The sequence below is a fragment of the Mauremys mutica genome, chromosome 2 (assembly GCF_020497125.1).
Source record: "Mauremys mutica isolate MM-2020 ecotype Southern chromosome 2, ASM2049712v1, whole genome shotgun sequence".
NCBI lineage: Eukaryota > Metazoa > Chordata > Testudines > Geoemydidae > Mauremys > Mauremys mutica.
This window is the reverse complement of record NC_059073.1, coordinates 231,139,363-231,152,205: the sequence shown is the minus strand read 5'-3', so window position 1 is coordinate 231,152,205 and position 12,843 is coordinate 231,139,363. Positions and strand designations below refer to the sequence as shown.

Genomic DNA, 12,843 nt, shown 5'->3' with positions numbered 1-12,843 from the left:
GGAGGTTTGCATCCCTTCTAAAGTTCTTATTTTTTTAAAAAATATTTACTATTATAACTTAATTCACAGTTCCATGTTTCTCCTGCAAGGCTGACACCATTGCATATACCCAAAACAGCACGGAAAACTCAATTTTTTTAGGCTTTTTGATGAGCCTCTAGCATCTTCAACTATTTTAGTGAACACCCCCTACAAACGCAGGTCCTAGAAGGTATGTCAACGGAGTCATAATTGGACAGACTTCCAAATTCCCACAATTGGGTCACATCTAAATCATTCTGAAATATGCCTTTTCCTGTGATTATTCCTTCTGCCACCCATCACAGAAGCCCATCCTAAGCCATCCTGCCTCAGAGCACTTTTCCCAAGTCTCTTGTAGCTCCTCCCCTACACTCAGATGCCTCTGCCCTTTTCCTTACCTATCTGCCTTTCACCCTCTACTACAGGTACCTGTGTTTAGAAAAAGAGGCTGTTACTACCTGCTATTCATCACAAGTAGGTAGGTGGCCACCTGCCTGCTAAGTAGGCCATTCATCCAGTTTTAAACCACACAGTCCTGCTTTTGTAATACACGTCCCATGTCTGGTACTGAGATAAACCACATCTGATTTTGTCTGGTAGCACAGACAACCAGGGACACCATTTTGAAGAGAGCGCTGCTCTGCCCCCAACCAGCACGACCTCACATGTACCCCGGCAGTGTGACATTCCTGGAAGCAGTGGAACATCCAGTATTTTGGGGATGCGTAATTGGCCACCCTATTTCCTACATATGTTGCTTCCCCAGTTGACTGCTTCCAAGACTACTGTAGTAATTGGGGAATGCGGCAGTGGACAGGCAAAGACACAGCATCCCCTCCCCACTGAAGAGTTCCTAGCAGTAGCAGGAACCACTGGCAGTGAACACAGATATTTGACAGCCTTCACTGCTCCCTGCTCTCTTCTCTGGCACTCCTACTGGTTCTACCCCACACCCCAGATCAAAGGAAAGGCAGCCCTTGCCACCCAATGTTCCTTTTGCAATAGCTTCTACAAGGCCCCCTGGACTCAAGTTTCCAAGTCCTGCAAAAACTGCTGGTGTAGGATTTACGCCTATGGAAGAAAAGGAGGAAATTATTTTCAAAGGTTTTTTTAAAGTGTGTTGTTTGTATTTGAGACTATAAATATAGTGTTCAGGAGCATAAACAAGCTTTTGGCTTTACTTACTTTTAAAAGCATTTCTGCTCACCTTTAAAGTCACTTAATATCTCACGTTAAGTCTTGCAGCTGATGCCAAGGATTCTATTACAATGAACTGTATGAATGGTCAGCCTTGACAAGTCGCACTGAACAACGGATATCAAGAATACAATCAACTATACAGTCTTTTTTGTTGTGTGTTTGTATAGTACCTAGTACAATAGTGCCCTGCTCCATGCATGCGGCTCCTATGTGCTATCACAAAACAAAAATAATAAAAGCCAAGAAACAGGCTGTAAAGGTTACTGATCCACTTATAGGCTTTTAGCTTTAAATCATTATTCAAAACCAGATGGAATTAGATGTCCATTTACTAGAGTGCTCTGCCCTGCAGAACACCTTGATAGTAACTTTATCACTATTTAAGAATACAATTACAATCAGCTTTAAGAATTAAAGATCTTTAGTTAAAATTGTATTCCCTACACCTACTCACACTTCCCTTATAACTGCTGAATATTATTTCCCCCCCACTGTTCATCATATCACATGCTGAGTAGCCACAATATTATTTCTGTTCTGATTTCCACTTACTCTAGCAATATCTTTTGTCTTTAGCTCTTCTGTGCCCATTAGTTCGCCTACAAATAATGGGCAAGTGCCAAGACTATTAGAGCCCTGTAATTTTTAAATCTGACACTTGCTCTGAAGTGTAAACCATACAATCATGCAGGATAGTGGTTAGAATCCAGGGCCCATTAAAAAGCAACAAGAGTATTGCCATTGACTGCAACACGGTCAGGCTATCACAAGCTGTACAAGTGCAAGGTGGGGAGAGGGAGAAGAACAGCATATTAGCTTTATAATTAGCAACACATATCCATCATTTACTTTCCTTCCCTTCTTTTTCTCCCACTACAACACATCAAAATAAATAATCACATCACTAAGTGATGTGTACCAAAGTCAGACCATCTAAGAAGGAAAATCATTTTAACAAATGCACCGTTAACATTAAAAGAAAGAAAGTTGGTTACTATACCTGTGCCCCCGAGTCTTGAAATTCTTTGCAAGCTTCTGGGAATACATCATACGCAACAACAGGATATCCGTGTTTTACCAGGTTTTTTGCCATTGGATTTCCCATGTTACCCAGCCCAATGAATCCAACTGGGGTTTTGGAGGCCATTGCCCTAGAACACACTGATTTCAATACAATAAATGAATATTCTGGAGAAATACACCTTAAAACATAAAGAGTAAAATCAAGTGAGCAATTTAGCTGGCATCATTTAAGCATGGCGGGGGAAGGAGGAGTAACTTCAAATCCAGTTATATTTAAATTTCATTAAGTGGACAGATTTAAATCCTATTCACGTAAAACGTAAATGGTGTCCCATTACTTTTTACTAATAATCTCAATCTGAGACAAAGCAATTTTACATTTTAATTTAATTTTAAAAAACATTTCTCCAGCTTAAATATTGGATATTTTTAATTGAATCTTAATGAATGATACCTAATCAATAACCCTGGAGACAGAAATCCCATTTAGCCACAGAACAGATAAGGTGGGTGAGGTAATAGCTTTTATTGGACCAACTTCTGTTGGTGAAAGAGACAAGCTTTCATGCTATACAGAGCTCTTCCTCAGGTCTGGGAAAGGTATTGAGTGTCACAGCTAAATATAAGGACATAGCTTAAGTAGTTAGCATATATTCTAAGAGACTGTTCAAGGTGGCATGACCTGTTAACACCCCTGTAGTCATAGGACAGTGGATTACAGATTGTTATAATAAACCATAAATCCAGTGTCTTTTTTAAGACAATGGTACATAGCATCTAGCAAAGTTATTAATTTAAACTCCCAGGCTTGTCTTTTGAAAGTGTTGCGCAGATATCCTTTAAGATGAGGACTGATAGATCAGATAAAGAGTGATTACTTTTTGAAAAGTGTTCACCCACAGGTGATGTGGCATTTTATCTTTTGTCATTTCCTGTGTGAATTCATTTGAGAGTGTATTGATTGTCTGGTTTCTCCCACATAGTTGTTATTTGGGCATTTAGTGCACTGGATGAGGTACACCACACGTTGTGATAAGAATGTGTAAAACCCATGGATCTTGAAAGGTTTTGTGGGGGGTGTTGATCACTGCAGCAGGGACATGTTTGCCGGTTTTGCAACTGTTGTTGTGGCAGGGTCTGATGCCACTCTCAGTTGGTATGTCCTGGTCTGTGGGGAGTTTGCTTCTGATGATTAGGTTGGGGGGTTGTTTGAAGGCCAGAAGAGGTTAAGGAAAGTTTTCTTTTGCGGAGTACCTTTCTCAGACCTGAGGAAGAGCTCCATATAGCTCAAAAGCTTGTCTCTCTCACCAAAAGAAGTTGGTCCAATAAAAGATATTACCTCACCCACCTTGTCTCTCTAATATCCCAGGACCGACAACAACACCTTTGCATACAACAAAGGCGAAAGGTGTCAGGAGGCTGAAATAAAGGCTGCTTCTCAGAGACACAGAGGGCTCTCACTTGGGACTAAGGACAAAGGGGGAGAGCTGGAGCCAGAAATGGATTCCAGCTTGGCTGGCTGAGTGCACTGGCTTGGCCAGGATGGACTATAATCTTTGCCTCTCTTTGCTAACCTGACGACTTTCAGATTCTGTATGCCAGGTGACTAATATATTACCTTGTTTTGAAAAGGCTACCTACTGTAGCTGCAGATACTCACTGAGAGCATTGCGTCCTGAAGGGGTACAGTACAAGCCTCCTGCACATGTCTAACTTGGCTGAATTCACAGCAGAAAGGTCTAGTCTTGGAGGCCACAGGCCTGCCCCTTCAGAACTGTGAGAACCACTAGGGCTCGGCACACTAAAGAGGTTACTCCCATGAGACTGGTTAGGGGCATAGACCAGACCCTGTGGTTCTGTGAAAACCACCAATTCATTTCACATAGGTTGCCAAACCACTATCAGATGGTGACTGGTCACTACTGTCTGTGGCCAAATGTAAGCCACTGAAAGAGAAAGTCTCAATTATACATTATGAGTCCCTTGAACAATGGCATAAAGATTATTTATAAAATGCTACAGTCTTCACTGCAGGAACAACTTTTATAGAAGTACCAAAAATGACAAAAATATAACATGATGTACAATATACTAATACCATGTGCTATGGCGGTTTATGAATACATGGAAATAATGTAGTTTTCAGCCATTTTTAGCACAAGCTACTGTGTATGAGTAAATAATGTCAGGCAATGCATAATTCTCATAAATACCAATGTACAATAATTCCTTTCTAATCATTCTAAATTAAAATAATCCTAGCTCAATGCTAGGGCAGATGCCAGTTTTTAGGTCTCACTGCCAGTTACAGAAGGCAATTTTTCTTTGAAAGGAAGAGAAAAATCTTGTTCAGATTAAACATTAAAGACAAGTGAAGACCAAACAGAAATAAGGATAATAAATTAAACTATCCAAACTCAAAAGAAAAATTGCATATCCTATACTTAGCCTTTGAGATCTCATTGCTTAAAGCAGAATTTTTCTTAGTTCAGAAAACACTTCATTAATTATTTTAAAGTTTTTTCCTGACATTGAAGTGCCTTCTTAGCTAACAATAGTCAGGTTCTTATTTACATCACTATTTTGTTAGTGTCATATTTTATAAATCAGGTGTATTGAGAGGACTGCTGTTAAGCCCTGGTTTCCACAAATGCCAACAACAATTATCTGGCTGGATAAATATTGTCAGTTTAAAAAAAAAAAGACGACTACACTATAATTTATATACATGTTCTACTATCTATATGTCCAAGTATGCAAAGAGCAAATCACTATAAAACATGTTAAACATGCCAAACATAGTAAACAACTGAACAAAGAGCCAACATACACCCCTGACCATACTCTTCTTGAAATCTAGTCCTTTCTTGGCTTCTGTGATTCTGACCTCTCTTGGTTCTCCTCCTGTCTTTCTAATTGCTCCTTCAGCATGTCCTTCAGAGGATCCTCCTCATATCCCCCCTCCCCCAACTTTCTGTGGGGATTTCACAGGGCTCTATCCCTAGTCCCCTTCTCTTTTCCCTCTATACATTATCTCTGGGTAATCTCATCCACAAACACAAATTCAAGGACAGTCTCTATGCTGATGACTAAGGCTAAGATTTTGTCATGGATATTTTTAGTAAAAGTCACGGACAGCTTACAGGCAAAAAAGAAAAATTCACAGAAGCCGTGAACTGTCTGTGACTTTTATTAAAAATATCTGTGACAAAATGGGGATCTGCAGGTCCCCACACCACCGGAAGCAAGGCAGCTGCACAGGGGCTAGGAGCCGCCTGCAGCAGCTGGGGGCTGTGGGGTGCCCCTGCTGCCCACAGCTCCAGGGACCCATAGCAGCTGGGAGCTCGGAGGTTCCCCCGCCATGGTCAGGAGCTGCAGGGGGTTCCTCACTGCCTGCAGAGTCCGGGAGCTTGGGGGTTCCTCCATCGCCCGTGGCAGCTGGGAGCTTGGGGGTTCCCACACTGCCCGCAGCGGCCGGAAGCTGGCAGCCAGGAGTTGCGGGGGAATGCCAGAGGTAGCAGGGGTCAGGAGAACATCTCCTGCTGACATAGCCCTGGTGCGGACAGTGCTTAGGTTGCTGTAATTAGCGTCACTCAGGGTGGTGGCTTTTTCACTCCCGAGCAACGTAAGTTATATCGAGGTAAGCGGTAGTGTAGATCTGCCCTGAGCTAAACAGAGAAAAAATGGACCTATACCCTGGTGGTTAGGGCACTCACCTAGCACATTGGAGATTCAAATTCAAGTTCCTGCTCTAATGACCAGATAGTCCTAGCAAGTGGAACAGCTTCAATAGGAGAAGTTGAGCAAGGCCAGAATACCCCATAGCAGGGGTCGGCAACCTTTCAGAAGTGGTGTGCCAAGTCTTCATTTATTCACTCTGATTTAAGGTTTTGCGTGCCAGTAACACATTTTAACGTTTGTAGAAGGTCTCTTTCTATAAGTCTATAATATATAAACAAACTATTTTTGTATGTAAAGTAAATAAGGTTTTTCAAATGTTTAAGAAGCTTCAATTAAATTAAAATGCAGAGCCCCCAGACCGGTGGCCAGGACCTGAGCAGTGTGAGTGCCACTGAAAATCAGCTCGTGTGCTGCCTTCGGCACGCGTGCCATAGGTTACCTACCCCTGCCCCATAGCTTAGTGGCTGGAGCACTCGCCTGTAATGTAGGAGACTCAAGTTCAAATCCCTTCTCTACATCAGGCAAAGGGAGAAACAGAAAGGTCTCCCTCAGCCCAGATGAGTGCTCTAATCACTGTGCTAAGGTTTTAAGAGAGGCCACTTCTTCTGAGTCCTCAATTAAAAAAAAAAAAAAAAAGTTTTGTCAAATAGTTTAGGGCCAGTTTGTGAATACACCGCTACCTCGATATAACGCCACCCGATAGAACACGAATTTGGCTATAACGTGGTAAAGCAGTGCTCCGGGGGGCTGCTCACTCCGGTGGATCAAAGCAAGTACAATATAACACGGTTTCACCTATAACGCGGTAAGATTTTTTTGGCTCCCAAGGACAGCGTTATATCGAGGTAGAGGTGTAGTTTTGAGTTGACCAAACTGCACATTTTGACAAATAAACTATTTGTGCAAATTATTTACCCAGCTCCTAACCAAGTTAATCTACCCTTCACTTATCAGGAATAGAACCACAAATATTGGTTAAGCATATGGGTCAGATTGCTGGCATAAGCATAGATATAACTTTGTTAATTCTGGCGGAATTGTGCCTACGTACATCAGAAGTTAACTTGGCTTGGTTATAATGTCTTCAGGCTCAATACCTGAAATACTTGCAATTGCTCTGTTGTCATGAAGAAACTCTTGGCTAGGCCTTCCCTTCATTTTACTCACAAACAGAAGCTCTGACCCTGCCATCAAATCTGTGCAGGCAGACCCTTTCGCCCGTTTACGTCGAGGATCTACCTGTGCTGATTCAGTTGCAGGATCAGGGCCTCAGAATAGAAGGATTTCAAGATTATAAATTTAAATGTTTCTCTTTTAAAATGAGTCAATAAGAGTACTACTAAAATATGATTTCACAGTTTTGCTGAAGAATTCTATAAAACTGAGTGAATCTCTGAATGCCTGTTCCTTGATTAACATTAAGCAGGCAATTGCTGATCAATAGGTAAGATACTTCCAGCGTAGATGCCCCCTTGCCTTAATTTCCTCATGAAGGTAAGTATTATTTTACAGACACTGGGCTGTTGGGAGGATTAATAAACAATGTTTGTACTTTAAAGATAAAAATGTAACTACTAAATTTTTTTTTCCAAATATGCATGTAATGTTACAATTCACATTTGACCATGTGATTAAATACTATATTGGATTTGTTCTCTTTTCATCCCACTTGTCATTAGGCTAATAGAGCTAATCTGCATTAGAACACTAAAGTTAGTGGTGCTTCAGTCAACTGTATGGCACCAACAAGAAGCACCAACCAATTGGGTAGATCCACATTACCAACCAATTGAGGAGGTACATGTTACCAACCCTGAATTAATATAAGGTTTGTTTGTGTCCACAACAGGGCTGCCTAACACAGATTCAGTGGGGATGGGGAGAGGGCTGTCATCTTTGTCAAAAACAACAGCACTCCCTCAATTAGCAAAACTTCTTACTTTGCCAGCAAAGCCTCTTCACTAACCCACCATACCTCCTTCAGCAATCAGCAGTCCCATCCCAGACGTGCCTCCCAGGAAAGGTCCCCCCTCCCCCATCATGACCCTACATAGTTTAATCTCAATCTCTCTCTCTCTCCCCCCGACCCCAATCCATCCATCTGGAAATTACCAGATGGAACTGCACACCTTGGCCATCTGATACCCTCATACAGACATGTCCACGACCACAAATACTCTCCCTACATGTTTCTCTCTTAGCTAAATTTATGCCTCCAGTACAAATGTACAAAGTCAGCAATGCAGGTGTGGTTTGAACTACTACTTGCAGCTGGCAAACAAGCCACTAAGGAACTCACAGCAAGTGTGCTGAAGAGGTTCACTGGCTGAGGGAGCTGTCAGATCTGAGAACTGTCAGAGCTGACTGAACCAGTCATGACACTGTGGACATTACAATCAACTGACCTCTCTAAAACCAGGCAAACCCTTAGACTAATCAGAATTAACAAGGGAGGATGACAAGACTGATGTGTGTAGAAAGAGAGGAAAGGGGAGAACATATGGATGACTGGCACTGCCTTTAACAGGCAACTGTATGTTACATTTAAGTATCAGAGGGGTAGCCGTGTTAGTCTGGATCTGTAAAAGCAGCAAAGAATCCTGTGGCACCTTATAGACTAACAGACGTTTTGCAGCATGAGCTTTCGTGGGTGAATACCCACTTCTTCGGATGCAAGAAGAAGTGGGTATTCACTCACGAAAGCTCATGCTGCAAAACGTCTGTTAGTCTATAAGGTGCCACAGGATTCTTTGCTGCTGTTACATTTAAGGCACCCAATCGTGCAAACACCTCACAGTCAATGGGACTTTATGACAACATACAAGTGCTTGCAGCAGAATCAATTTAAGCACCTAGGGTATGTCTACACTGCACTATAAGACAGTCCTTAAGATCGGGTTCAAGGCTAATCCTCCTTGCATCTACACTGCTTTGCACCAACCCAGGGCTCAGACCCAGGGTCCAAGCACAAGTCAAGCCGGAGCCCAGGGTTTAAGCCCTACTGCTTTGTACCGTAGACACCTGACTCGTGTCCTGAGAGTCTGCCAGAAGTATTACACAATGGACCAACTTCCTTAGTCCTCTCTATCCCAATAATCTGTAATTGACTTCATTGAAAACGGAAGCCACCCCCACTCCTTGGAGTATGGCAGCTGCTCCTGTCAATGTTAACCCATTCTCTTCCGATCACTGAGCTGCAAGCTGATTAGTGAGCCTCCTGGGTTTGCAATGGAGACTGAGCAGAGGAAGTCTTCTGCAAAGCATGCTGTTTTATGGTCATGGGAGCACAGCCAAATTTTGGTGAATCTCTGGTCAGGAGACAGCATTGATTACACTGGCGTCCAAATAGGTCTGTAGACTCATAGACTTTAAGGTCAGAAGGGACCATTATGATCATCTAGTCTGACCTCCTGCATAAAGCAGGCCACAGAATCTTACCCATCCACTTCTATAACAAACCCTTGACCTATGTCTGAGTTACTGAAGTCTTCAAATTGTGGTTTGAAGACCTCAAGCTGCAGAGAATCCTCCAGAAAATGACCCATGCCCTATGCTGCAGAGGAAGGCGAAAAACCTCCAGGGCCTCTGCCAATCTGCCCCGGAGGAAAATTCCTTCCCGACCCCAAATATGGCGATCAGTTAAACCCTGAGCATGCGCCCGCCCGCCAATTTATTGTTAAGTAGAGTCCACGCATAGAGTATTTCAGCCCCAGAGATGACTGATCCCTTTAGGATCTCTTGCAGACATCTCCAACATGATTTTAATTTGCCAAAAGCACATTCATCAACTATTCTACACCTGCTGAGAGTGTAATTAAACCCATCTTTTATCAGGGCTTATGAAATCAGGGTATGGTTTCATAAGCCAAGGCAAAAGTGGGTATGCAGGGTCCTCCAGAATAACGACGGGGACAGAAACTCTGTTTATGTCAATGTCATTTGGTGGGAATAGTGTCAGTCTGTCCATGAATGTAGACTCCTGAGCGGCAAAAAAACTGGCATTATGAACATTTCCAGTATAACCCACATTGATACTCCTAAGCCTCTGTGGTACAGGAGGATCTACATAAAAACGCAGTAGTACCCTTTACAGTTTATGTACTGATGTACTCCTTGAGGAGGGCAAACTGTTGGCACAAGTCCCATCAATGGTCCCAGCACAGTTAGGAACCCCCATTCTCTTAAAGCCAGCCGTTACCTTCAGAATATCTTTAATGCCCGTCACCTCAGATACTTCTGCCACCATTTTACCCACAGCTTACTGTTTGTCAATGAACCTGTAGCAGTCCAGGGTAGCCAGCTTCCAGACCCTTATAGCAACCCACTTCTGGACCAGCAAAGCTGACCTCAGTTGTCTCTCTTAATATTGAATGGCAGGAGCAACCTGCTCACAAAGCTCCAGAAATGTAGCTTTCTTCATGCGAAAGTTCTGGACCCACTGCTGGTCATCCCAGGTCTGCATGATGATGTGTTCCCAATGTCTGTGCTTCTGGCCCTGCACCAGAAGCACCCGTCTATGTAGAGACCATCAGTGGCTATGTCAATTGTACTGAGCAGCATCTGTCAGTGTAAGTCTGCCATGCCATGTCAGGGTATTCTTCCTTCTCTTCTGCCATCACCTCCTCCTCCTCTATCAGGAAATCTAATAAGTACCTTTGGTGGGGCAGAAAACATCACCAAAATGTCCACCAGTGCCTCACAGATGCTATGCCAGTTCCTGACACAGGAGTGAAAACACAAGCAAGACAAGTTCTTCAAAAGTTGCCTCCTCCATGCTGCTGGCTCCAGTAACTGGGAGCACAGAGACCAAAATGACTGCTCAGCAGACTGTGTTGGCAGGCTGTTCAAACTTCCTGTAACATGCAGGGTGGGCAGTAAAGTTTTCCCCACAGTGCATCAGTCAGAGGGTAGAGTAGCCACATTTCAGGAGGGCGCAAGGGACTCTGGGATAGGGTCTGCAGTGTGGACGCTAGACCCCAGGTTCAACACAGGTTAGAAAAGTCTTAATGCAGGGTTAAAAACAAACAAACAAACCAGTGTAGACATTCAAGCTCAGAGTTCCCTAACACAGGCCAGCTGACTCAAATCCCACTAACCCTGGGCTTACACTGCAGTGTAGACATACCCTTAGAGTGAAATCCTGGCTTCAGTTAAATCAGTGGAAGTTTTGCTATTGACTTCAATAGAGCCAGAATTTCATCTCAGACTGCAGTCATTGCTCTCTTGGGTCTCTATGCAAAAATAAAGCATATATTTGCCAACCTTAAAACCTGAAGTAATGGTTTGTTCTCTCCCCTCCCCATCACAGATTAGAGATCTCAAAGAAATAATTAAAGTTACTTTGTGGTACTTCAGGAGAACTGCATTCTGGATCTCTTCTCTCTTGCATGTGTTGACAACATTCAAGCTGTCATGTTTAAGAAGTGAACAAAATCATAATGCTACTTCAAATCTTTTACAGAAACGTCTTTATGAGTAGTATAGACAGCAAGTATGAAACATAGTGACAATTACTACTGATAATATTGTGGCGAAAAACACCAGATAGACCTATTCTCTGTACCATTTATGTATTTCATATAACTTCACTAACATATGACCAAGTGTATCCATAAATCTGTATTCCACAACTAAAAACTTTTTTAAAAGTCAGACTCAGAACTGTGAAAAGCTTTAATGGATTGTGCTAGTGGAAGAGAGATATTAAAGTAAAACAATGCCACTAAAAGTTCATTTTAAAATAAAATTAAGAGTCAGACATGTTTTCATTGATCTGTAAAATAAAATTATAAAAAGGCACTAGACACTTAAAAAATACTTTTAAAATAATAGAGTAGTTTCAGGTGCACCCTTTGCCGAGTCCCCTGTCAAATTTTGTGGTTTTAAAGTCACATTCCCCCTTTTTAAAAAAACACACACATATATTTCTCTTCTATTACTATGTGAGAGATCCCTAATAAACACAGGGGAAACTGACTGAGCTACACAAGGGAAGCAGTAAAATTGTCTATAAAATGAAGTGCTGTCAAATGCACAAAATAAACATTAGAAAGACTGTAGAAAAAGATTATACAATTTATTTCACTTATAGTAATCTGAGGTGTTACTTGTAGCAACACAAGGTAGAACAATTTCAAACAGAAGTATGATCTTTAAATCACCAGTGTCCCTTTAAAAGGAAAGATAGGAAACAGGGAAAAGGTTATAATTTGAGCCCTAATCCTGCATATACACTTGCTTAACTTTGCATTCAACTGGACTACCTCTGTGTGTAAAGTGAAGCAAATGTATGCAGTAACAGAGTCTTAAATATAAAAAAGTGCTGCTGGATTCAGCTTTGGCTCAAAAATAATGAAATATAATCACAAAGAAAGCAAAGCATGAGTACAGATTACAGGTATGAATAACAGGCTGTTTTAAGTCACTAGCTTCACATAAACTTCTGTGGGCTGTTTTAAACTCTACATATGCTATTTTAAACAAACATGTTAAAATATTTATTACACTAAGGTACTCATAAGATTAAGTAAGTATTGATATGAGCCTCATATAATTTTACAACCTGTATGGCTTTAATAGAGTGCACAATACTTGTAAAAGGTGCAAAACACAAGTGATAATCCTCTCGTGCTATGAAGCACATTTATCAGGGATTTCAAAACCCAATGCATGTTTCATCTGAGGAATTAGAAGTTTAGTTTGTCAGGGGTGGGGAGTCCTTCAACTGCACTTAAATCCCGAGTGCAGCTCCTGTGTGCCTGCAACCCCCCAACCCCACCTCCACTGTTTTCACGTGATAAGAAGTTCTAGGGCGCTGCTGTCACTCGAGTGACTCACACGCCAATTTAGCAAGGGGGGCAGGAAGCAGCAGCAGAAGCACTTCTCTGGCTGGTTCAACAAGGAGGCCTCAGCCTTTCA

General features: G+C 42.0%; 1 protein-coding gene across 3 annotated transcripts in view; it reads right to left on the bottom strand.

The window, feature by feature from the left end:
* Positions 1-12,843, bottom strand: part of HIBADH (3-hydroxyisobutyrate dehydrogenase) — a 145,625-nt gene that overhangs the window by 113,512 nt on the left and 19,270 nt on the right. For all 3 annotated transcript variants that reach the window (XM_045008260.1, XM_045008261.1, XM_045008259.1), the window contains one exon: positions 2,222-2,382. In XM_045008260.1, the coding sequence (XP_044864195.1) occupies positions 2,222-2,382 (161 nt within the window). The remainder of the gene's footprint in view (positions 1-2,221; positions 2,383-12,843) is intronic.